Source organism: Cygnus atratus, chromosome 9 (genome assembly GCF_013377495.2).
Source record: "Cygnus atratus isolate AKBS03 ecotype Queensland, Australia chromosome 9, CAtr_DNAZoo_HiC_assembly, whole genome shotgun sequence".
Taxonomy (NCBI): Eukaryota; Metazoa; Chordata; class Aves; order Anseriformes; family Anatidae; genus Cygnus; species Cygnus atratus.
The window spans coordinates 7,895,804-7,917,906 of NC_066370.1; the positions used below are offsets into that span (position 1 = coordinate 7,895,804).

Sequence of the window (22,103 nt, forward strand, 5' to 3'; positions counted from 1 at the left end):
TAGAAACTGTCAGCTGGAGATGTACAGTGCAGCAGAGCATGAGGAGCTTAAGGACTTTTCAGAAAACCAGGGCAGCAAGTCCCAAATTGCCATACAGCAGTAATACATCAGGCCCGCAGGTGCAAGTGTTCATTTCAAATCATAGCTTGTAAGAAATTAATGACTTGTTCCATAAAAACATATTTTTCTGTTTTAGAATCATGTTGTGCATTATACTGTTCTAATGGACAACATCAACTTGATGACTGTTGGGATGTATGCAGCTTTCTTCCATCCAGGCTAGCCTGTGTTTGTCACGGGGGGGGGTAACGCAGCGGTGTTATTTGCCAGGGACACAGAAACAGCTGGAGCCTGCCCTCACACACAAGGAGCCCCACAAAAACCTCAGTGCCTTAACAGGGCTGCCCGAATCCCGAGTACAGGGCCAGCAGGGCAGGGCAGGAGGCGTCCCTCGTGCCTCAGCCAGGTGAGGACGGAGGCCCTGGCATGGCTGTCGTGGCTTTTGTGGCCTCCACAGTGCGTGTGCAAGCTGGTGACGGCTGCTTCTCCTGGAAGAGTCTCGGTATCTCTAGTGGTGAGGGAGAGTTTTTCAGCACTTGAAGGGAGCTTACAGAAAAAATGGAGAGTGTTTTTTTTTATTTATTTTTTACATGGGCAGATAGTGATAGAAGGGTGAACAAGGACAAGCGTTTTTACGCTAAGAGAGGTTCAGTTTACATGTTGGGAGGAACTTCTCCACACAGAGGGTGGTGAGGCGCTGCCCAGAGCAGCTGTGGCTGGCCCACCCCCGGCAGTGCCCAAGGCCAGGCTGGATGGGGCTGGGGACAGCCTGGGCTGGGGGCAGGGGGCCGGAACCAGGGGCTCCTTCAGGCTCCTTCCACCCCAAGCCGTTCTGTGATTCCACGATTTCTAACCAGGGGCTCTTTCTCCCCCTCGCGCCCTTTCCCCGTTTCTGCCCGTCCCTGCCACAGCAGCGCCCTGCAGGGGCCGCCCCCCGCCGTTCCGCCCCTCCCGGGCCTCTCAGCGCGGCCACACCGCCGGCCCCGGCCCCGGCCCCGGGCCGCCCGCCTCAGGCCGGGCCCGAGCGGGGCGGCGGCCTCGGCCTCGTCCCTCCGCTCCGCCAGGGGGCGGCGGCGGGCGGCGGCGGGCGGAAGAGAGGCCGCGCTCCGCCGCTGCTGCTGCCGCCGCCGCCGGCCGCTCGCCGCGCTCCGCCGCCGGCCGAGGGACGGGGCCAGGGACGGGGCCGCTGCGGCGCAGCAGCACCGCGGGCCGGGGGGGCGGGGGCCGGGCCGCGCCTCTGCCTGCAGCCGCCGGAGCCGGAGCCGGAGCCGGGCGGTCGGGCCGCGCCAGGGGCAGGGGCAGGGGCAGGCCCCGCCGGACACGGACACGCCGCCGAGGAGGCGCCAGGCCGCGGGCCAGGTACCGAGGCGGGGGGCGGCGGTGCGGGAGCGGAGCGGAGCGGGGCGGAGCAGCGGGGCGAGGCGCGGCCGGTGCCGGCTTCCCCGGGGGCTCCGCGGCTGCCGGGCGGGAGCGAGGTGCGGGGCCGGGGCCGGGCGCTGCGGCCTCCCCCGGTGCCTGCGGGGCGCTGCGCGGCGGCGGGGCCCGACCCGGCCGCTCGTTGCTGCCCGTGTGGTGCTGCCGGGCGCGGGCTCGGGGCGCTGCTCCCAACGGCCGGCGCCCGGGCCTCTTCCTACAATTGTTCGGCGCCTTGGGAGCCCTGCCGGGCCTCCGCGCGGCGATAGCTGCGTGTGCCCAGAACACCTTCTGCTTTATTTACGCGGCGGACCCCCCCGCTGGAAGCTGACGCAGCGCGATCTCTCTCTTCCGTTAAAAGTAAAAAATAAAAAAAAGTTTTTCGTGCTTTATTTCCCCTACAGTTCTGTGACGTGCTGCTAGTCTTGAAACTAGGAAGCGTTCAGCATTTCTTGTTTGTTTTCTTAAAAGTAATGTAAATTTTTTGGAAGCGATCATGCTAGGTGCGTATGATTTATTTAAAAGCTGTATGCTGGCTTATGAGAATGGTGTGATTTAATTTGCACGGTGAGTCAAAGATTAAATTACACGACCTAGGCTCCTTCATTCCAGGGAGGCGAGTAACAATGCTTGGAGAAGCAGTTTAAATGTAGATCAGAAATGAAATTTGATTAGCATCAAGATACTGCGGAGGTTTTTTGTGTGTGTGGTTTTTTAACTTACCTATCAGAAACTGCAAGGCAGGGCCCGGTGTTTTCCTTTCAGCGTGGTAGCTCATCACCAGGAAGCGTGTCTTCCTTTCAGTGCTAGGAGCTCCTGAAATCATACAGTGACAGAGGAAGTGTCACATCCTGAGCTTGCACCTCAGCATCTAAACTTGTAAATAGCAGATTTTTACTCTGTCAGACAGTGTGTGACTTCAGTTAATATGTATAACCTAATACCTCTTGATGTAGCACTTGTATTTAACTGGAGAGAAGAAAAAAGGCCAAGAAATACCACGAGAATTAGGATAAGCATGGTGCCTGTTTTGGTGTCAGAAGTGACTTTTTTAGTTGCCATAAGTAATGACAACAGCTTGCCAGCTTCATAAGAACGGCCTGATGCACCAGGGCAGCACCTGATGCTACCAAGTCTTGGTAGGATCCTGTCTGTCATTGACTCACAGCTGTAGGAAATTATATTTTACAGCTAGCTTCCTGGTTGTCTTGTGACACGAGGACCTCCTGAGTCAGCCAGGTAGCATGCACTCGGCGCACGTTTTCTTGTACGTAAACGCTCATCCTGATGGTAGTGCAGTGTAGGTGGTGGTGGTAGGGATTTTCTTCGCTCAGGCCAAAGAGGTGCCTTTATGCAGGAGGAGGTTGTGTCTGGAGTTTGTATGTGTGCAGTAACGTGCTGCTGAATGTTTCTAAATGCTGAGAGCGTTTATTTTTCAAGTTGATTGCATTCTCTCTTAGTGACTCGGAGCTCTGAAACTTTGATGCCTTCTGTAGGCTTTTAATGCATGGCTACAGAGTGTTGAAAAGCAGTGCTACAAAACAGAATTCATGTTTACTGCGGATGTATGTATTTTTACAAATAAAGGAGACTAAGTAAAAGCGCCAGCTAAGTAATACTTTGTGACAATATGTCTTGGAGAGATAATTATGCTCTTTGGGTATTATCAAGCACAGGCAAATGTGTATTCCCAGGGGGGTGCGACAATATTAAGGTAACTCCACCTCTTCGAATTCCTTGATTGCCTTTACAAAACATTTATTCAGGAGGGAATGATATCTGTTTTGCATTCTATCATGGAAGCTAGTGAGTTACCTTCTTATTAATTAACTGATGGTAGTCAAATGAGACCTTACTATTGTGCTATGTGCACTACACTTCCTAGTTTTTAACGTGTTTTTGTGAATGCTGGAATTACCGTCCAGCGTCCCCACTTCTGAATCAGTTCTGTGTTATTTGAGTTTTTGCAGATTTTTTTTTTAATGAGCTTCTTTGCGGCCTGAATTTTTGTATTAAATATTTCTCAAAGCTTTGATAATACCTGTTAACGTACTTAGAGGCTATAGACGTTAGGTAAAATGCTGTCATGTTTTTTACCGCATGTGGAGTTTTGGAACGGCACGCTAATGGTTGATGCTAGCTTGAAGCAGGGGGTAGGAAGGAGTCTGGATCACCTTCTGAATTCCCTTCTGGCCCTGCTTTTCTGTAATTCTGACACTTTATAATACGGTTTAATTACAAGAGCAGCTATTAAAGTGTGATTACCTTTGTCTAATTGGAGGCATCTTGCAGCTTTCTATCAAAAATAAGATTTGAGTCATCTGCTCCTTCCAAATTAATAGTGCCACAACAGTGTGCAGCTCTTTTATGTGAATAATGTGCAAAGCAAAAATATGAGTTGCAGTTCAAATATCATATTTTCAAAGTTGTATAATTGAAATCGTGTCCATTTAACAATTTCTGGTATGGAAATAGTCAGCTGTGTGCACTTTAACCCCTTCTTTTTATCTGCAAATTGTAGCCAAGTATTAATTACTTTGAACAAAAACCTCTCTGGTTGTTCAGTGATCTTCAGTCTTAGCATTCACTGTACCTGTAGGTTTTTGTAACTGTAGATGAACCTCAAGCAAGATGAAAAATTCCTGTTGCTGTGAGTGCTTGAGGTTGCGCTGTTGTAGCAGGAGAACTTTTAAAATGTCACGTTGCTAGTTTGTTTTCTAATTTAGGGTGCTTATTAGGGCGAGTTGTTTGGCAGCTCCGCGCTCAGTCCCTTCTGCCTGAGCTCCCCCTGTCCCCGTGTGTTCGTTCGGTCAGCGTTGTGCTTCTCGCACTGTGAGGTGCAGAAGTATCGGCCGCAGGGACGCAAATGTCTTCTGCTGGGAGGTGAAACTTTACGCTGAGATCGCTGCCTCTTCCCCCCCCAGCCCAAGCGCGAACGCCCCGGTTAAATTAGAAGATGATGATGTCTTGAATTATTTTAACGGACTTGATCTAGGCTTTTATATGCATGCTTCAGTAGTACTTAAGGCTTAAACCGGTGTCATGTGAGTTTGGTCTTTCTTTAGCCTGAGCAGATTTACATGCTTTTGCTATTCCACCTCATGGTAAAATGACACATTCGGCTGTCCCCATTTTAAATGCTCTTTGTGAAGGGTTGAATTCGGGTTTGAACCAAACTGGAAAGAGCCAAAAAGCTGTGTGTTTACAGGAATAACTCTGGTTATTCCTCAGCAGCCTTCATGGCCTGCATTTCTCAGATAACATTAATTTAGAAAGTAAATTTCTTAGGTTTAAATAAACAACTGCAATTTGCTTTTTAACTCCCTTGTTTTGGGTATTCTAGCTAACGTTTCATAGTCAGAAGACAGTATAAGTTCCTGACTGTGGATTTCAAATATGCTAAAAAGAAGCACATTTTAAGTCCATCCACAAGGGCATAAAATGAGAGGGGACATTACTGAATGTTCTAGCTAATCCTTCTGTTTATTAAAAATCTCCTCCTCCTGGTAAAATATCTAGTTGATTTTTAAAGATCCATTTGCTTTGTAATTCTTCCCTTCCCTTCAAAAGCTTAGAGAATTAATTACTGAAAAGTTAAATATGTCTTTGTAAAGAGAGCTCAAAAAAGGAGAGGTTGGAATTAGTACAGAGCTCTAGTAATACTGAAACTCGGTTTTCTAAGTTCAGAAGTATCTTTTGATGAAGTTATTTAGGAGTTACTGCTTGGACTTATTTTAAAATAATATTCAGGTATACTTTCAGTATCTCACATAGAAAAATTAATTGCTTTTGAACCTTACCCTATTGTGTTTATTTTTCTTATCAATTTATATTGATGCATTATTTCAGTAACAAGACATAATTCGTTAACTAAAAGTTTGACTGAAACACTGCAAGATTGGAAACGTGACATTAATGTAGCTAGGATATGACTTGGCTATAAATTAAATTGAATTAATGGCAACTTTTCACAGAATTGAATATGTGTGATTGTAAGAGAAGTACTTATGTTCGGTTATTTGAGTATGTGAAATGCCTTACCTCCTGTGAGGTGAGCTGTGTTACGACACAGGAGACTGATGCTGCTTTCGCTATCGCTTTTCTCTTTGCTCCTCTGGCCAGTGGCTCGCCTAGAAAGGCTTATCGTGGTCGGGTGCCTTTTTAACGTCTTTGTTCAGAAGTACTCAACTTCCCAGTGTATCTGCTGAGGGATTTGCCTTAAAAAGAATCCATGGGCATTGAAATACCAGCAGCCTTCCGTGTGATGCGGTGGGTCTGTGCTGCTCGTGCTTCAGAGCATCCTGCTGCAAGGGAGTCTGACCTCTCGCCCCGGGTAGGCGGTTTTGGGAGCTCTTGCTACAGTGGTAGAAACGAGGCAAAAGTTATTTATGTCATTATATTTTTCTTTGATTACTACATGTAAAACATGCACGTCACTGCTTTAGTAGGTCATACTTGTAATATATGTCAAAAGATCTTTTTTGCCTGATGCATTTTAACAGCTTTTAAAAATGAATTCGTGCATAACATCATCTGTAGATCAGAACAGCAACAGAAAAGCAGAAGAAAGGCTTGTTTGCAGAGAAGTACGATTTTAGGAAAGAAAATCCGGGGGCTTTTGTTCTACCTGAGACCTTCGGGATACTGACATGCAGTGAATGTAACCTGGATGAGCGCTGGGAAGCCTCTCCCACACAGTTTATGAATGCATCGTTCCTCTAACCTGTAACACCTGCTAATCGAGTCCTAGGTTTCTTCTGAGCAGAGATTGGCAGCAATGGAGAAACTTCATGGGGAATTTAAAGAGAGCTGCTAGCAGAGAGCTTAATGCACTTCTTGATAAAGGCTTTGTTCAGCACGTTACTAGGAAAATGTTGAGAAAGTAAAGTTAATCTCTCAAAAGTTGACTCTGAAATAACCAGAACATCAATTTCCTTCACTTATGCTGATGTGGTACAGAAAGTTTGATTGTTTTCATTTTTTTTCCAGCAGGACCACTTGTTCAGTCAGTGCACAAGGGAATGCGCAGTGAATGGGCATCCTTTGCCCATTGTGACTTGTTCAGTCACGATGTAGTATTTGGTGTTTGCTTTATTGTATCTTACTAGGACAGTTTTCTGAGGAAAGGAGGACCGAGGTCCCTCTTTTTTGTGGCTTCACAGATACTAATGAAAGCAACTTTCCTCCTGTTCTTCACAGGGTGGTGATTCTCCCCCCTTTTTCAGGTGATGATGCTTAATCACGAGCAATTTTCTCCTGCGTTTGGGTACGTGATGTTGAGCGTGTTATCTGGCACTCAACAGCTTGTGCTTTGAAAGCTTCTTTTCCAGCAGCTTCCGTTCACGGTGTGAGATTCGGTTCCCTAAATGTGGGTGTCTGTCTGGCGGCGTGTTAGGTGCTTTAAGGGATGTGCCCAAGACAGGCAGGAGGCTTGTGATGTTCTGGAGGAGCAGCTGGAAACCACTTGGGCTGTTCTGATGCATCGCCTTTGGCCGTGGTGTTAGCTGTTAGTCTGGGGATCTCATTTTGGGCTCCCAGGAGGGGATGAATACTTGAGCACTGTTAGGCACTGGGGTAGTGTCACTGTCTTGTCTAATGAGACAGCACTTGGGCTCGACTGAGGGACCTGATTTTGCTGTCGTCTGCCTTGCTGCACACTTTCCAACTTAAGAAATAAACTGGGAAAAGTTCCTCTGGAAAAATCTCTTTAGCAGCTAGTCTGTTGGTGGAATGAATGAAGGCTTCTCTCAGGAAAACACGATTGAGGAAAACCGAAATAACCGAGGTAAATAGGAGAACTAAAATCTGGTACTGTTGGGCTCGGGGGGCCCGGCTCCCTAAGCACAGCTGAAGCCCACGGGCACTGCAGGCCCTTGGCAGCGCTGGGCCCGGTGGGCGAGGGGAAGCGGCCGCGCTCCTACGGTGCCGTCCTGGCAGTGCCCCGCGGTACCTGGGCGAGCGCTCCTCTGGACGTGGTGATTGAGATTTGTAATCTCTAAGAAAAGCAGCGTATTGACTCATTGGTATTGACTAATATGTTTCCGTTTTACATCCATAATTGAGGTTGAGCAATATTTAAACTCTGCTCGCTCTGTAACAGGGTGGAGCCAGGGTAAACAGTTTTCCTGCTTGGAGCCGCCTCCATTCGCAGGGCACTGGGGCAGGGCTCTGGCCGAGCTGCGCCGTCTGACCGGTGAGACTCTTACACCACGTGCTGCGGTGCGGGGATCAACATCCCTGGAGCGAAGAAAGCCTCTGTTCCATGAACCTGAAACGTTTTCCAAGAAAAGTCACAAAAACTTCATAGCGGTTGTACAGGATCCTGCGGTTGGTAGGGTGACAGACCCATGGATGCGCCAAAGTTCTGGATTCTCTGAAAGGTTTTCTCAGTTTTCTTTGTACTTAGCCGAGGGACTGTGTGCTATTTGGTTGTTCTTTCTACCTGGTGGTTGTGTTTATTCCTTCCTGCCTGTGTGTATACATTTTTATGTAGCTTAAAGGAAAATGAACTCGGTTTGCTGAGCTTTCATTGCTGTTGGGAACCTCCATGTACATATGTGCACGTGTGTCTATACATAAAAAACCCAAGAGCCATATAAGCATGGGTTTATAACGTACCTCCAACAGAAGATGGATGATGCTTTTCCCTTGAGACTGACCATGCAAGGCTTGTTTTGCTTCCCATAGGAACTGCACTGCATTGCTACTGTCGAGTGGTTGGAGCGGACTGTGAGAAGTAGTTGTGCACTCACTCTGGCACTGGCAGTCACCCTCGTGTATTTTTGCAGATAGAGAGCTTAACGGTATGAAATTGAGGAAGAAATGTCAAATCTGTCTCTCAGAATTAGCTGTTCTTGAGCACTTCAGCGAACAAGGAGAAGGATTGTTGGCCACAAATACGGAATCTTCAGTCTGTAAATGCGTTATTTGTAACTTTCAGAATGCCTTGCAAGTGTTAAACATCCTTGGTAAGGACAGCGGAAGTTTCTACAACTTGTCACTTCTGTTTATTATGGTACTCTAACTTTGAGTGTTGCGGATTTGTGCCTCCAACATTTATATCAAAACTGAGAAAATCTGACTTTGTGCAAAGTCTGTAGATTAGATAACCAAATTAAAGTGCAGTTTGAGAACTTTGTGTTTTGTATTGAATGAGAAAATTAAAAATTATATTTTAGGAGCTAAAAGGGAAATCCGGATAGCTCGACAAGCAATAAAATGCACTGTCTTTCACATTAAGTTTACTTAAAGTTTTTTGACTTAGTAGTAAAAATAAATAAAATTAATAGGTATCTGAATTGTATGAAGTCCCCGGTTTTACTTCTGTCTCTCATGGGTAGTTGATCAGATTCTGAAATTGTTACTGCACGCATTATATTTTTGTATTTTTCAGAAATTTTAAGCATACCATTGCAGATTATCTTGTAGAATTTATAACCAATAGTACATTTTTACTGCAGCCAAACCTTAGGTTTATGGTCTTAAGCCAGTGTCCAAAAAGCATGAATTTATTCAGTCCTTCTTAAATTTGGCATTTTCCTAACACAGGAATTACTTTTATTGTTGAAAGCAGAACTAGAGTATAGAAAATGTTTTGGAGAGTGATTTGTCTCACCTTCAAGATTACAAGTCTTTTAGCATAGAAAATATTTTTTGAGACAATTAAAGCTTTTGAATAACTTGACAGTTTACCAAGGTTGTGAGTTTTGGTAGGTGCGTTATTTTTTTTTATTATTTCTAGAGGTGCTGATTATATTACCCGATTTCCTTGCATAAACTTTTAGAGATGATAATTTCTGCTAGTGTTCAAGTTTCTCTTGGTAGCTTTATACAGTAACTGCGTTAGAGGAAAGTTGGGAGCTCTTATTTTAGTATTGTGAAACAATTTGATAGTTCCTTTTTCCAGTCCAGCTTTTCATAGCAGATCAGATAAGGGGAACTCTGTCCCTCAGAGACGCTTCATTTTTTCCAGTGCCACTTGGCGTAATATTAGTTGTTTCTTGTTCCAAGCCCCATTTCTTACCTGCTGTCTCTAGACTGGCAGCTCTCAAAGCATTTTTGCAGGAGATGCTGACTCCGATACAGAACGTACCAGCTGTTTGCAGCGCTGCTCTTAGTTATGTTTTGTGAACTAATGCCTGGTGAGTAATCACAATGGCTCATAATTATGTTGGCATGGCAAGAGCTTGGACTCTTTTAGGGGGCAATCTAGATCTTTCTCCTTGTTTCCTATGCTACATAGCATTTAATAACATGGAGTGAGGGGTTAAAGTGAGATTTCCTTCCCTCTGCCCCAAAATATTTGCTACAGAAGGAAAATACAATGGCATGGTGTTAAAATTCTGGTCCTCGCCTAATCCTTCCTGAAGGCTTGTGCCGTTGTTACAGCACATAGTTCTCCTAACACTAGCAGGTATCCTCTTTGCCCTTAAGTATATCTGTCTGTGCTCTGCCTTGCCCAAGAGGAACACACCTGTCTTGGCATTGTAGGCGTGATGTGGTTTAGGTAGCAGAAGTCGAATCCATTTGCGACTTTGCAGATGTAGGCCAAACGTGTGAACTGGCAGTGGAAACAGCTGATTTGTGAGAACTGCATAAAGGAGACTTCCATACAGCAGTTTAGGTGTATCATTGTCTTGAAATGACTTTGGTGGGGTTTCTGTATCGCTGGGGCTGGTTCTGTTCTTGGGAGAAAGAAGAGAGTTATACTTTCTTAAAGTTCTTTTTTTTGTTTGATTGTTTTTATCATGGCACATAATTTAATCATCAATTCAATAATGAGTTCAAAACTTAGTCAAAAAGGGAGATACTGTTAATGTGTATTCTCGTTCCTGAACCCATGACAGTTTTGTTCAGGCTAAATTTCAGCCAGCTACTTTTCCTAAGTTCTTCTCTTGTAAACACAAGGACATCTCGGTAGCAAGGAGGTGTACATCTGAATGTCACAGATGTGTTCAGGCCTATAACGTGTCTTGATTTTTTTGCTGTTTCAAGTGATGCCATGTGAAAACTAATTGTTGATCTTGAGTATTTAAGGAAAAAGACAGGTTTCTTCTGGCTAGCCTCGGATTTTGCCGATCTTAGCACTGTTTTCCCATCTGTCACATTGTCCTTTATACAGTGCTCTCAGGAAGAAGCAGGAGTTTTCATCTGAGGATAAGCTTGCTGGAAGGTCCATACTAAAAACTATCTCCGCATCTGCCTTGGGCAAATTGGACACTCGGTTTGTGGTGGCACCAGTACTCGTTAGAAGTGTGAAGGCAAGAGCACTCATTTATAATGTACTTACACCAGGCAAGTCCTGTTATAACGGTCAGTGGTTTTTTTTCTTTTTAACTCATACAAGCTGTATCTGCACTACTAGGGTTTAGCAACACAGCTGTGTCAGTAAACTCTTTGTATTGTCATCAAAACCGTGTCTTGAATGCCAGGGAAAAAATAAAGGTTTGACAGAATGCAAGCTTGTCAAATGAATAGTGACCTTATGGATCAGCTCAGATATTGCCTGTCCATCAGCTCCTAGCACTAGGTAAGAGATGACTGAAGGACAAAATCTACTGAGCAGCTCTTTCTCTTTACCGAATGAGGATGTAATGAACTAGAAGGAAAGGATTCACAAACACGGCGGGGTCATGATTCTGACTTGTTTATTGATTACCCTCTCCCACTTCATGACTCAGTGTGTAACTCCCATAGGTTATTTGTCAGGAACTCCCTTGCACAGAGGAGATACGTAATCATTGAATAAAGTGCCAAGTTCTTTCGGTTTCGTGTAGCAGGAATCAGCTTGGATTCGTGAGAGTTGATCTCAGAATAATTTACTTGTTAATCTTTGTGTCGTGCCAACGAGATCTCTCAATAGAGTTAAAAACGGCAGAAACAAGGAGTCACCTGTGGTTTCCGAGTCACCTCTCGGGGTTTGACCAATTGACTCGACATCTTTTTGTGGTGCAGCTTGTGGTGCATGTTGTTACTTGGTTTCTGCCCTACTTATGTCAGGCTAATGCACAGAAGTAAGCCTAGGGACATTAAGCTATACTTGACTGCTTGTCATCTCAGCTAGTTTTTAAATGACTGTTGGGATTGAGGTGAATTGTATGGTAGTCTAACATAAATAGCCTTTAATTGTGAACTCCCAGATTCATTCTTTTGGAAGGGAAGCCCTAACAGGCACGCCATGTCAAGGCAGAGAGGTGTAGCTCGTGTTCTGCCTCGGACAGTGCCTGGTAGGAATCATTTAGGTAAAATGGACACTCCCCAATATATCTTCCTAGTTCTTAACTGGGTGGTGTTAGGCTGTTCCTGAGCTAAGTCTGGATCGTTGTTTAATAGCCCATTAACTTAGTGTCGTAACGTTGTCGTTCCTTAAGTGATCTTGTTCCTGTGTAGGTTATATTTATTAATGATCCTGGCATTCTTCAGATAAATTACATGAAGAGCTATGATGTGTTGAACCTGGATGGACTCAGGTTGAGCATTAACAGTTTCTAGCAGGCCACAGAACTTGGTCTCCAAAGGAAGTAAGGGAACCGTGGGCAAAATATTGTTGTTTTTCTTAACGCTATTTTAAAAAGCAATACTGTAACGTAGTTCTTACTGCGGCTTACTGTTTAGGCAAATTTTTAATCCATTCTGAAATTTATTTCCTAGCTTTAGTTACTTGTACTTGTAACGAATGGCTTTACTGAGTATGATTTTTTTTCGTTTTTTTTTTTTTTTTTGAGGGAATATTCTCTGAAGAAAATTGCACCATAGAGGATTGCACCCTGAGCAGCCACAGGATCGTTCTTGTAGCTCAGCTGTTTTCAGTTTCTCTTAAAAGGAAAACCTCCAAAAAGTGCATGTACATTTTACCTTCCTATCTTGTAATAATAATTATGGTTGGCGGCTTCCTTCCTTAAGTAATTAACTCATGTTTCAGGTAATCTGTTTTTCTTGTGTCCATTGCAACGGCTTTCTGTTTTAAAAACTAAGCCCTGATATTGTGGTGCTAGTGGGGTTTCTTGCGCTTCGTTTGTGCAATTTTTGATGTTAAACTTCATACAATTCTATTAAGTGACTGGAACGTGTACACTGTAGACCATATTGCAACATGTGAAGGCAGAGATTAAACTTGCAGTGTACTTTCTACCTCCCTTTTTGCCAGTTCTTGCCTCTCAAAATTAACCCTTAAATGCATATAAAAAAATCTGATACGAAAGGCAAACCTCTAGGAAGGAACAAGAATAATTCAGTAGAACAGAAATAGTTACAATGGAGACTAGCTTTGCATTTTTGCTTCCAAGGGTGAGTAGAATGGCATGTACATAATTGCAGAGCTTTTTGTCATGTAACAAATATTCTGGGTTTTGTGATGATGTGGTAAAGGCATCTGAGCCATCAGGGGGTTGACTATAATGCCAGGTTATGAGAAATTTATTTGACCTTCAACCTCACTAGAAGTGGGCATACTGTCGTACAGCACTTCTTTAAGCTCGAAGTAAGTTCTTTCTTCTTGAACAGTTTGTTAGAGAGACAAGTTACTTTCTGTGGTGCAATTGTAAATATATACATATATTTAAGCTTACCAAGGAATGGGTGAGGCATCAGTATGCTTGTCTGTATACCATATTGCAGTATAGCAGTAAGATTTGTGGGGAAATGAGTGGGTGGGGTGACTCTAAACAGCACACCAGGGAAAGAAGCTGAGTCATAAGATTTTCTTGAATATGGAGAAAGAACTAGGATTTTAGATACTAGGTATTAGTACTAACAAGCTTTTGTGCTTATGCTGGATCTCTGAAGCCCCTTAAGTACAGCAACCTTATTTAAAAACAATTTCTGCGCAGTTTCTGAAAAAGATCTGTAGCAGAGTGTTAAAATGCAATGAATAAAGTAATGTACCAGTCACAAAGTAGAGTGTAGTTTTAGGAGCTAGTAGAGACTAATGCTAGCAGCTGCCCTCGTCTTCCCCAGCAGGATGCAGATGTCTGCTAGAGAAGTAGGCTCTTGAAGAAGGATCAGTAAAGTAATTGAATGGCAAGAGAGAAGTCTGGTTAATGAAAAGGAATCAGCTGGCATTTGGTGCTAAAGAAACAAGCAGGGCTGTGAACTGCTGGGAACTTAATTTGTTAGAAATTTTCACAAAGGAAGAAGCTGTCTCATATAATCTATTTCATTTTTAAATATACATTTATTTTCCAATTTTCTGTCTTTTCTGAATCTGTTGAATTGATCTTTTCTGTTCTCTCAATTGTTCATTCCTGTTACAGCAGAGAATTTTGTTTTGTTCAGGGTTTTCATTTTTCTCTGAAATAAGTTACCATTCTTAAATAGAAGGTTTTTTCCCCCCATTTTCATCTTTAAATGGGTCAGACCACAAAGAATTCTGTAATGCAGAGTTGTGAAACTGCTGTTGAATCAGATTAAAGCTTTTGCATGCTGCAGACCTGATGGAATAAGTTGATAATGAATTTTAAAGAAGATGCTAGTGTTTAATGGCATATTCCTCACAAAGTATTAAAACAGATCCAAACTGTTCTAATATTGGAACTGTTCAACAGATCTTGATGTAAGTACGTGGCTAAAGCAATCGATGATATCAAGTGTGTTACTTCATATATGTAAGACAGCTGATGCAGTCCTTGTGTCCACATTAAAATGTGGATAAAATAAAATTATCTTGAAAGAAGTGCTGAAAAGATGTGCAGAAGTATCTAGAGAATAGCAAAAATACCTTAGAGTCATAGTATACTCTTAAATTTCACCAGCTGGTAGTGCCAGTAATTATTATTTACCATCATAGGCATTTTGTTAATGGCATGCTTATGCAAGTAAAGTCATGGTTATACTAAATAGCTTATTCTGAAGCTCTGAAATAGTTTGAGGTGTGGCTTATGGTCTTTAACAGCCTCATTTCCTCCATGATACGAAGGTTTTGCATGTGTATTGTATTAATAAGTTACGCTATTTAGATGTGTTTGGGTATGAGACTCTCATGTACCAGTTTGTTTAGCTCATCAAAAAGGGAACTGAGAAATGATCTTTGTGCCGTGCCTAGGCTCTAGAAAATTGCTTGATCTAGTGGAAGAACACATATCCAGAACCAGGGTACTGAAAGATGCAGTAGATGACAGCATGCGAACAACGTGGAATAATGTTTTAATGATGAATACGAGTACCCAATTTAAGTTTACACTGAAGGAAATGATGGCTGCTGCCTTTGGTCAACTGCAGTTCTGCATTTAGGAGCGGTGAGGCCTTCCTGGAAGATGTGCTGTAACCAGAAATGAGTTGGCAGTGGGTTTTGGTTGCTTTGGGGAGGTAGCTGGGTGCCGTGCCATGCCGTGGAGCTGAGCTGGGCAGCTGCCGTTCTTGGCAGTGACAGTACTGATGGAGAGGGCAGCCAGTGACTTAACCATGGCTAAACACCAAGAGGAGCAGTAAAATTCTGTCATCTTGTGCAGGAGGGCTCAGTAGCTCATATGATGTCTGCTGCTGTCTTTGAAGTACTTGATTTTTTTTTTTCCCAAAGAGTACAGTAGCTTGCATAAAAACTGGTTCTTGGATCAAAGGGGTAGCTGTCAGTCTTCCTTCCAATTGCTGTGCGTGTCATGAGTGAAGCAGTGCCTTTAAAAAATGCATGATTTCTTGAGTTATATCTGTTTTTATTATTCCAACCAGCCTTCATAGTGGTGAATTCTAGCTGAAATAACAGTAACATGAGATGAAAACTGATTTACGTTGTTATTGTCTTTAATATTGGCTTACTGATCCTCATGAATCCAAGAGGCATTCAACAGAAGAATGGGTTCTTAAGATAAATCACTTCTCTTAGGACACACACTCTTGCTACATTAAATTGTTAGTATGAACATACCTCTCCTTAGTAAGATGCAGCAAGTTTTGTCAGGAAGAGATAAATTCTGGATCTTAGGCGCACGTTAACTGGATGTTGTATGTATGCTTTCACTGGGCTGGAATTTTTTTGGTGTGTGCAGTTGTAACCAGAAAGTGGCTGAAGGTTGTTTTTTTTTTTTTTTTTTTTTCTCCTCCCTCATTAGGAGTTTAATAAAAGCAGTCACCGTAAACTCTTTTCATGTAAGGAAAGCAACAGGATCTAGCTGAAGGCTTAATATGGTGCAATTTATTTTAAGGGAAGCAAGAGAAATACCACATTAAACTGTGAGGCCTACAATAGAACAAGAAATTGAGATGATTCTAGCTGGCTGTTTCATTAAATTGGGAATGAGATTTTTTTTGTACGCTGTTCAAGTACCATTTTGCATGGGCTGAAAAGCCAAGCAGGCAGACTGCCTTTCAGGGTGCATTAAACACAGCACAGCCGGCTGGTCAGCAGAGGTGACTTTGCTGCTATATTTAGGATCGGTGCGGCCTCACCGTGAATATCGTGGGCAGTTCTGGGCTCCACGACATCAAAAGGATGTCGAGGCTCTTGAGAGCACCCAGAGGAGGGCAGCAGAGCTGGCAGGAGGGTGGGAGGACACATCCTGTGAGGAGAGGCTGAGGCTGAGGGGTGGCCTCGCTGCTCCCTCAGCTCCCTGAGGAGGGGAGGCAGAGGCAGGCCCAGAGGATGGCCCAGAGCTGCACCAGGGGAGGCTGGGGCTGGACAGCGGGGGAAATCCCTTCACCGTGAGGGGAGCCGGACACCGGGACAGGCTTCCCAGAGAGGTGCTTGGTGCCCTGGGCCTGTCGGTGTTGGAGAGGCGCTGGGACGGTGCCCGCTCTGACAGGCGTCAGCTTCTGGGGAGCCCTGCGGTGGTCAGGCAGGTGGCTGGTGGGCTGGGTGGGTCCCTTCCAACCAAACTGTTCTAGTCTAAAAGCAGACTTTTATTCTCCTGAGCTGGAATAGTGTGAATATTTCGATTCATTTGATGCTTTATTTATGCATTATACTTCTGTGAGGCGGGGAAGTATATAACTGTTTTATGCTGTGAAAATTCATGGTATGTGATAAGCGGAAGGGCTGATTTTGCTTTTGTTTCTTAGCTTGTACTGCCAGTATTCCTTTAGCTTTGTCACAGCTGTAAAAGCCTGCATCACTGAGACCTCAGTGCCTGTTACGCATGTGTCTGTGAGTAACTTTTCTCACGTCATTGCAGTCATCAGCATTACTGTGCTGTTTCTTGTACCAGGACATTGCTTGAAAATAGTCATGCAGGCATCTTACAACATGCTTTATTTAAAAACAAAATCAAACCTTTCCGCTGTTAAGTAACCATGATTTATACTGTAATGCTTATTTGTACTATTATATAGGCAGCACATTTCCTCACTGTTCAAAATAAAAGAAAGATTACAGTGAAGAGAGAACATACTCCAGGCTACCGGTTCTATTTTTAGAGAATTAAAATATATTAAAAGAGAGAAATTTGTGTGTTGTGCTCTCATATTTGCTATTGCAGCAATTTTTTGGAACATAATTGTTGTCACAGAGAAATGCTTTTAAGCGTTATCTGCTCAGTTAAAAAGGCAATATATGGAACATATTAAATTGGATTTTAATTGGTTATGTGGTCAATGTAGTCAATAAAAAAATAAAAAGCCTTATATATAAAGCAAACTGTGCGTGGATACTGACGCATGGCATAGCTGGAAATCATATACTCCATGAAACAGTGGGACTACTATCTCTTGTTATCACAAAAGCCCAAATGTCCCAGTGTGACTGAGTGTGTGTCAGTTGCTCTGTGTCAGTTGTACTTAAATCTCTGGATGTTTGGCTGCGTGCCATATTTTTGTTTGACAGCCTGTTGGGATTTATAAAGTCATGTAAGATTTCTAAATTTGACTGTGACACCAGTACTTTGGGGACCCTAAATATCGTTAGGTTTGATGTGCTTGAATATTGGTGAAATATAAAAAAAATACATGCCTAAGAAATCGTGACACTTGTGTAATATTGTCCAGGGTTTCTTTTAACAAACGAATAAAAGTAGTGAGATTTCCCAGAAGGTAAGACTAAGCAAAGAAGCCCAGCAGAGCCCAGAGCCACCCATGTGCTTGTCTCAGTTTAATTCTTCAAGAGTCCTGTGGTTGCTTTTGAAAGCTACAATTAAAATTTTGTGATGAATTTGCAAGGAAACCAGGTGCTGGTAATAAGAAACAATTATCATTTGATGTGATGTAAGCTCTGTTCTTCAAATATTTACAGAAAATGTCATTTGGTGTTGTTTCCTTTTTTTCACTTTGCAGATGTGGGTCTTTGCAGTTCTTTCCGATCTCACACAGATGTTGTCATTGTCTATTGTTTGCAGAGCGCTTGTTGGTGTAGTTTGACTAGGCTAAAAAGGGAACAGTTTGTGTATGTTCTCATCGCTGCGTTAAGGACATCTCTGCGGGACGAAGGACTGTCCCTGCTTTTTCTGGCAGGATGTGGCACAGGTTCTTCAGTGCTACATTTTTGCTTCAGGGTTTTGAGGCCTCAAATGATGTTTGTGACAGTGCCACGGCATTCCCTCCAGTAATAAAAGTGAAATAGCAGAAATGACATATTTATTCAGTTTTATATAATAAAACATCTTGAAGCAAAATGCCACCTTTGGTAATCAAGCGTGTGGATTGCTTTCTTACTGCGGCTGGCAGTTCTTTCCTGATTTTCTAAATTGCTTGTAAGAAATTCATACAGAAACTTACCTGATTTGTGAAAAAGTTGAGTATAAATAGATGTTAATGGATTGTTATTAATTGTCTTCTAATAACTGTACTAGTAGATAAAGTTGTTTATGACTTGTGTATACATACATGTGTGTATGATTTATGTGAAACCCATAACATTTAATAAGTCAGTGCTAGACTATTGTTAATTTAAAGAAACTGCTGAGGCTTCTTTAGTTGTTGAAGCACTATCTGGAGGAAAGCCTAGTTCTGCAAGCCAAGATAGTGGGCAGAGCTTAAGAACAATTATTTGCTGCAATTCTTTATATGTTATGTCTGTTATGCATGTGGTTGTTTAGATTAGAAGTAACTTAGATGTGACCAAGAAATGAGTGTAGAGAAACGTTTTCCTGTCTGATATTTATTCTGTTTCTGTATTATTGTAATACTGTATTTTTTTTCTATGTTTTTATCCTCTCAAAAGAAATGTCTTAATTCCTACTTGATTTTATTTTGTTCTAACATGTAATCCAGGGAATTCAGAACATGCAGTTTTCTGAGCAAATCCTGCCATGTTACGTGGGCATAACCGACTTTCAGAATGAATATACCTGGCAGTTGTTAAGCTCTATTATTATCAGAGGTGATAGGCCTGAAAGAATCCAGCTTTGTTTTCAGGGCTCATCTTGACTGGGCAGGGATGGTAATCAAAGGGATGGATAAAGGGAACATTTCAAATGTTTCTGGGATGCTAGAGTTATGCCATCTATGTTGTGGGGAAATTGTACTTCCCGCCTGTCTCTTTACAGGAAAGAAAAATGTCCTAGTATGTGAAAATAGCATAATTTTCATTAAACGTTGTTTTAAATGGCATTGCATTTTCATTTAGTAGTAATAAGAAGTAGGGCTTTTCTTAGGATAGGTTTCTCTTCCATTCACATGTGACAAAGCTGAGGCATAAAATTCTGATGTCTGAGTGTTGACCTGTGGTTGTTTCTTCATCCCTTAGGGATTCAGTCCTGTGTTTGTAACTTCAGTTTTACACCCTCTTCTTAGGGCAGATTAGTGCAGAGAGACTATTAGATGTAGGCAGTTATACTGCAAAATAAAAACAACGAAGTTTTTGTGACCTCTTAAAGAATGGAAGTAGCTGGTAGATGGGTCTTGTTGCTGCCTTCGTGCTGTTATTTCTTACTTTTATCCGAAAGTAATCTGATGTAAAAACTGCCTAACTTGCGCTTTTCATCAGCTGCGGTAGGTCAGTTGGAGGCATGAAACAGTGAGGTGATGATGTCTGTAGCTGGTTACCTGAAATATGTGCTTATGGACACTTTCCAGCCTAAAGATCTGGCAGCTTCTGTTCATCTTTTTATTGTTGTCCTTGGAGCAGCCCAAATTATTAAATATCAAAATAACTCAAAAATAAGCATAAAATCAGTATTTTTTTATTCTTGTGTAACACAATTGAGTAGGATCAAGTTTAATGATGCTCACAGCAAAAGAGACAATATTTTTATCAAGGATCAAAGTGCTTGGTGTTAGATAGTTAGATAACATATCCTAGTTGTGGTCGACTTGGTACTAACCTTACTGACGTTGTGTGAGTGTAGAAATTACTAATTTTCAGGGTAATATCTCTTCTTTGTAATGACTGTGTAATCTGTGCTCTGTCAGCTTCAACTGTCCTGTGTCTAGCAGAAGTAGCACTGTCACCATTTCTTAGGAAGGATTTCCTGTTCTTTACCTAGATAAAAGTGCCAGATGTGTTTTATGAAATTCACTTGTAAGAAATTTTTATTGTTGTTAAAATGGGGGCATATGTATTTAGTAACAAACGCTTTTGTATACTCATTTATACCAATAATACTTGTCTATTTTGTACACAGAAGTGAATAAATATATATATGTAAATACACAGAGGAATAAAGGTACTTGGTTTCAGGAGCCAAGTATTTCAGGGAAGAAAATGGCTCCCATAAGACAAATTGAATTTTTTTGAAAAGATGGGCCAGGTGTTTGGTTTTAGTGTTTCTGAGTACCTTATTATTAAGTCCTTGTTATTGGTGACAAAGTTGGTTTCCCATGAAATGAGTCGGGGGGAGACTGTATTTCAGTATGAAGTTACAGCAATATTGGTACAAGAAAGACAGGACGTAGCAAGTGTTATGATGTAGGCATAAGCTGCTGTCTGCAGGCTCAGCTGCGTCACGCTTCTAGCTCCTGTGCAAAGAAGTAGGCTTTGCTGTCTACTTGGCGTTTGTTATGGAGTGACTGTGGGTAAAAGCATGTACCTGGACAGTCACTGCAGAGCAGCTGAGGCATGATGACTTGTGGCAAAGACCTAATATAACAAAGTGTTTTTCTTGACAACGTTAATTGGGATAGTTTATCCATGCTAGTCTTCCCCATATGTGACATTCATACAGTATGTGCCTTTGGTTGCAATTGATGTTCTCTTTAATTTCTTCTTGAAACATACGAGAATGATCTTAATGCGAGTTCTTAGATTCTGTATTTTGTGTTTTAAAAGAATTAGAAGCACAGGTAGCATGTAAGTTTGCGATGGCAGGAATGGTTATTTATTTATTTTATTTATAACGGTTATGTAGTTTAACTGTCAGGAATGGTTATTCCACGTACGAATGCCTTTGCTGTACTCTATCTTCATGTGTTGTTATGCTTCTGTTTTTGACATACTTGTTTTTTTCCTCCTCTTCCAGGTGAAGCAGGAACCATAGAAGGAAGACCTAGTGGCTCGCAACCATGCCATTCCCTTTTGGCAAGTCCCACAAGTCTCCAGCAGACATAGTGAAGAACCTGAAGGAAAGTATGGCGGTTCTAGAAAAGCAAGATATCTCTGACAAAAAGGCAGAGAAGGTACAGTTGGGACTTCTCAGTTTTTAAACAGTATCTGAATGGGGAAAAAAGAAATGTGTAGCTGTTTACACTGAATCAATTAGGAATTCTTTTTTATGCTACTCTGATAAAGGATAGGTTATTATGTACCTTTGAAATGGTGTTTTTCATGTTGTTCGGCTTTGCATTTTAATACCACTGGCAGATGATGTGATACTTAAAATAATTTGCCGATGGTCACAGAGCAGAGTGGCGCTGTTATTGAAACCAAGGAGCTTTGCATCTCCATAGCTATCAGAGTATGTACTCTCACCCTCTCTTGCCTTTTCATCAGTCCACAGGAAGATGGTATGGCGTAAAGCTCCTGTGTTGCTGCAGTTTCATTTAGATGGGATGGTTTGCTAGTTCAGAATCTGTACCTGTCTTTCAGGATCTGTGCCTTGCAACAGTCATTTGCTTCTCAACTGGTAGTCGTGATAGCTTCGCTAAAAATTACCCTCGGATTCAGACTGTGTGCAGCAGCAACCTGCCTATTGACTCGTCTGACAGGGTCATTTACTGTTTAGATGAAGATTTTCCCGATAAACTCAGCAGCAGAGCATAGATGTTAACACTTCCAAAGTAACACCCTCAAACCAAAACAAAACAAGAAAATGAAACCCTCCCCATCCCCCGAGCGCCCCCTGGTTTTGAAGCAGGCTATGATACCCTCTTCAGATCCTCTCCCAGGGCTATTTAACTGTTTTGTGCCAGTCTTGGCATCCTTAAAGAGTCAAGCGTAGAAATTAGTCACAGTCTTTTCTTTGCTCACCAGTCTTCTAAGCAGTGTGGCCAGCCTCACTTCATCCAGTTTCAGCCAGGTTTGGCACTACTGTTTAAGGTGTAGGAGAATCTGGGTCTTAACTGAATTGCTGGCTTTACCTTGATGCTCTCTGGGATCAGCATTCTCTACTGCAGTGCTGGGATGTGTTATGTTCCAGGTCTCTTGCAGTGTGCCATAGTATTTTTTTCCTCAATGCTTTTTCTGTCTTGCCTAGGACTAGGGCTGTGTGGTCCTGTGCAGAGTGCATGCTCTTGTCTCATTGCAGTTTTTTTCCTGGTTCATGACAGAGCCTTAGCATAAAAGCTGGGAGAATTTTCATTTGCTGCTTCTTTCCGTCTTTCTCCATTAACTGACT

The 22,103-nt window shown here is 42.6% G+C and overlaps 1 protein-coding gene across 3 annotated transcripts in view; it reads left to right on the plus strand.

Moving 5' to 3' along the window:
- Nucleotides 1-1,157: 1,157 nt before the first annotated feature.
- Nucleotides 1,158-22,103, plus strand: part of CAB39 (calcium binding protein 39) — a 41,211-nt gene continuing 20,265 nt past the window's right edge. The window contains exons 1-2 of one of the 3 annotated variants that reach the window (XM_035544768.2): nt 1,158-1,419; nt 20,790-20,946. In XM_035544768.2, the coding sequence (XP_035400661.1) occupies nt 20,833-20,946 (114 nt within the window). In that variant the 5' untranslated portion in view covers nt 1,158-1,419; nt 20,790-20,832. Of the gene's footprint in view, nt 1,420-7,576; nt 7,854-12,912; nt 12,953-20,789; nt 20,947-22,103 lie in introns of those variants that run through there. The other 2 variants (XM_035544769.2, XM_050712565.1) reach the window with 2 other exon arrangements.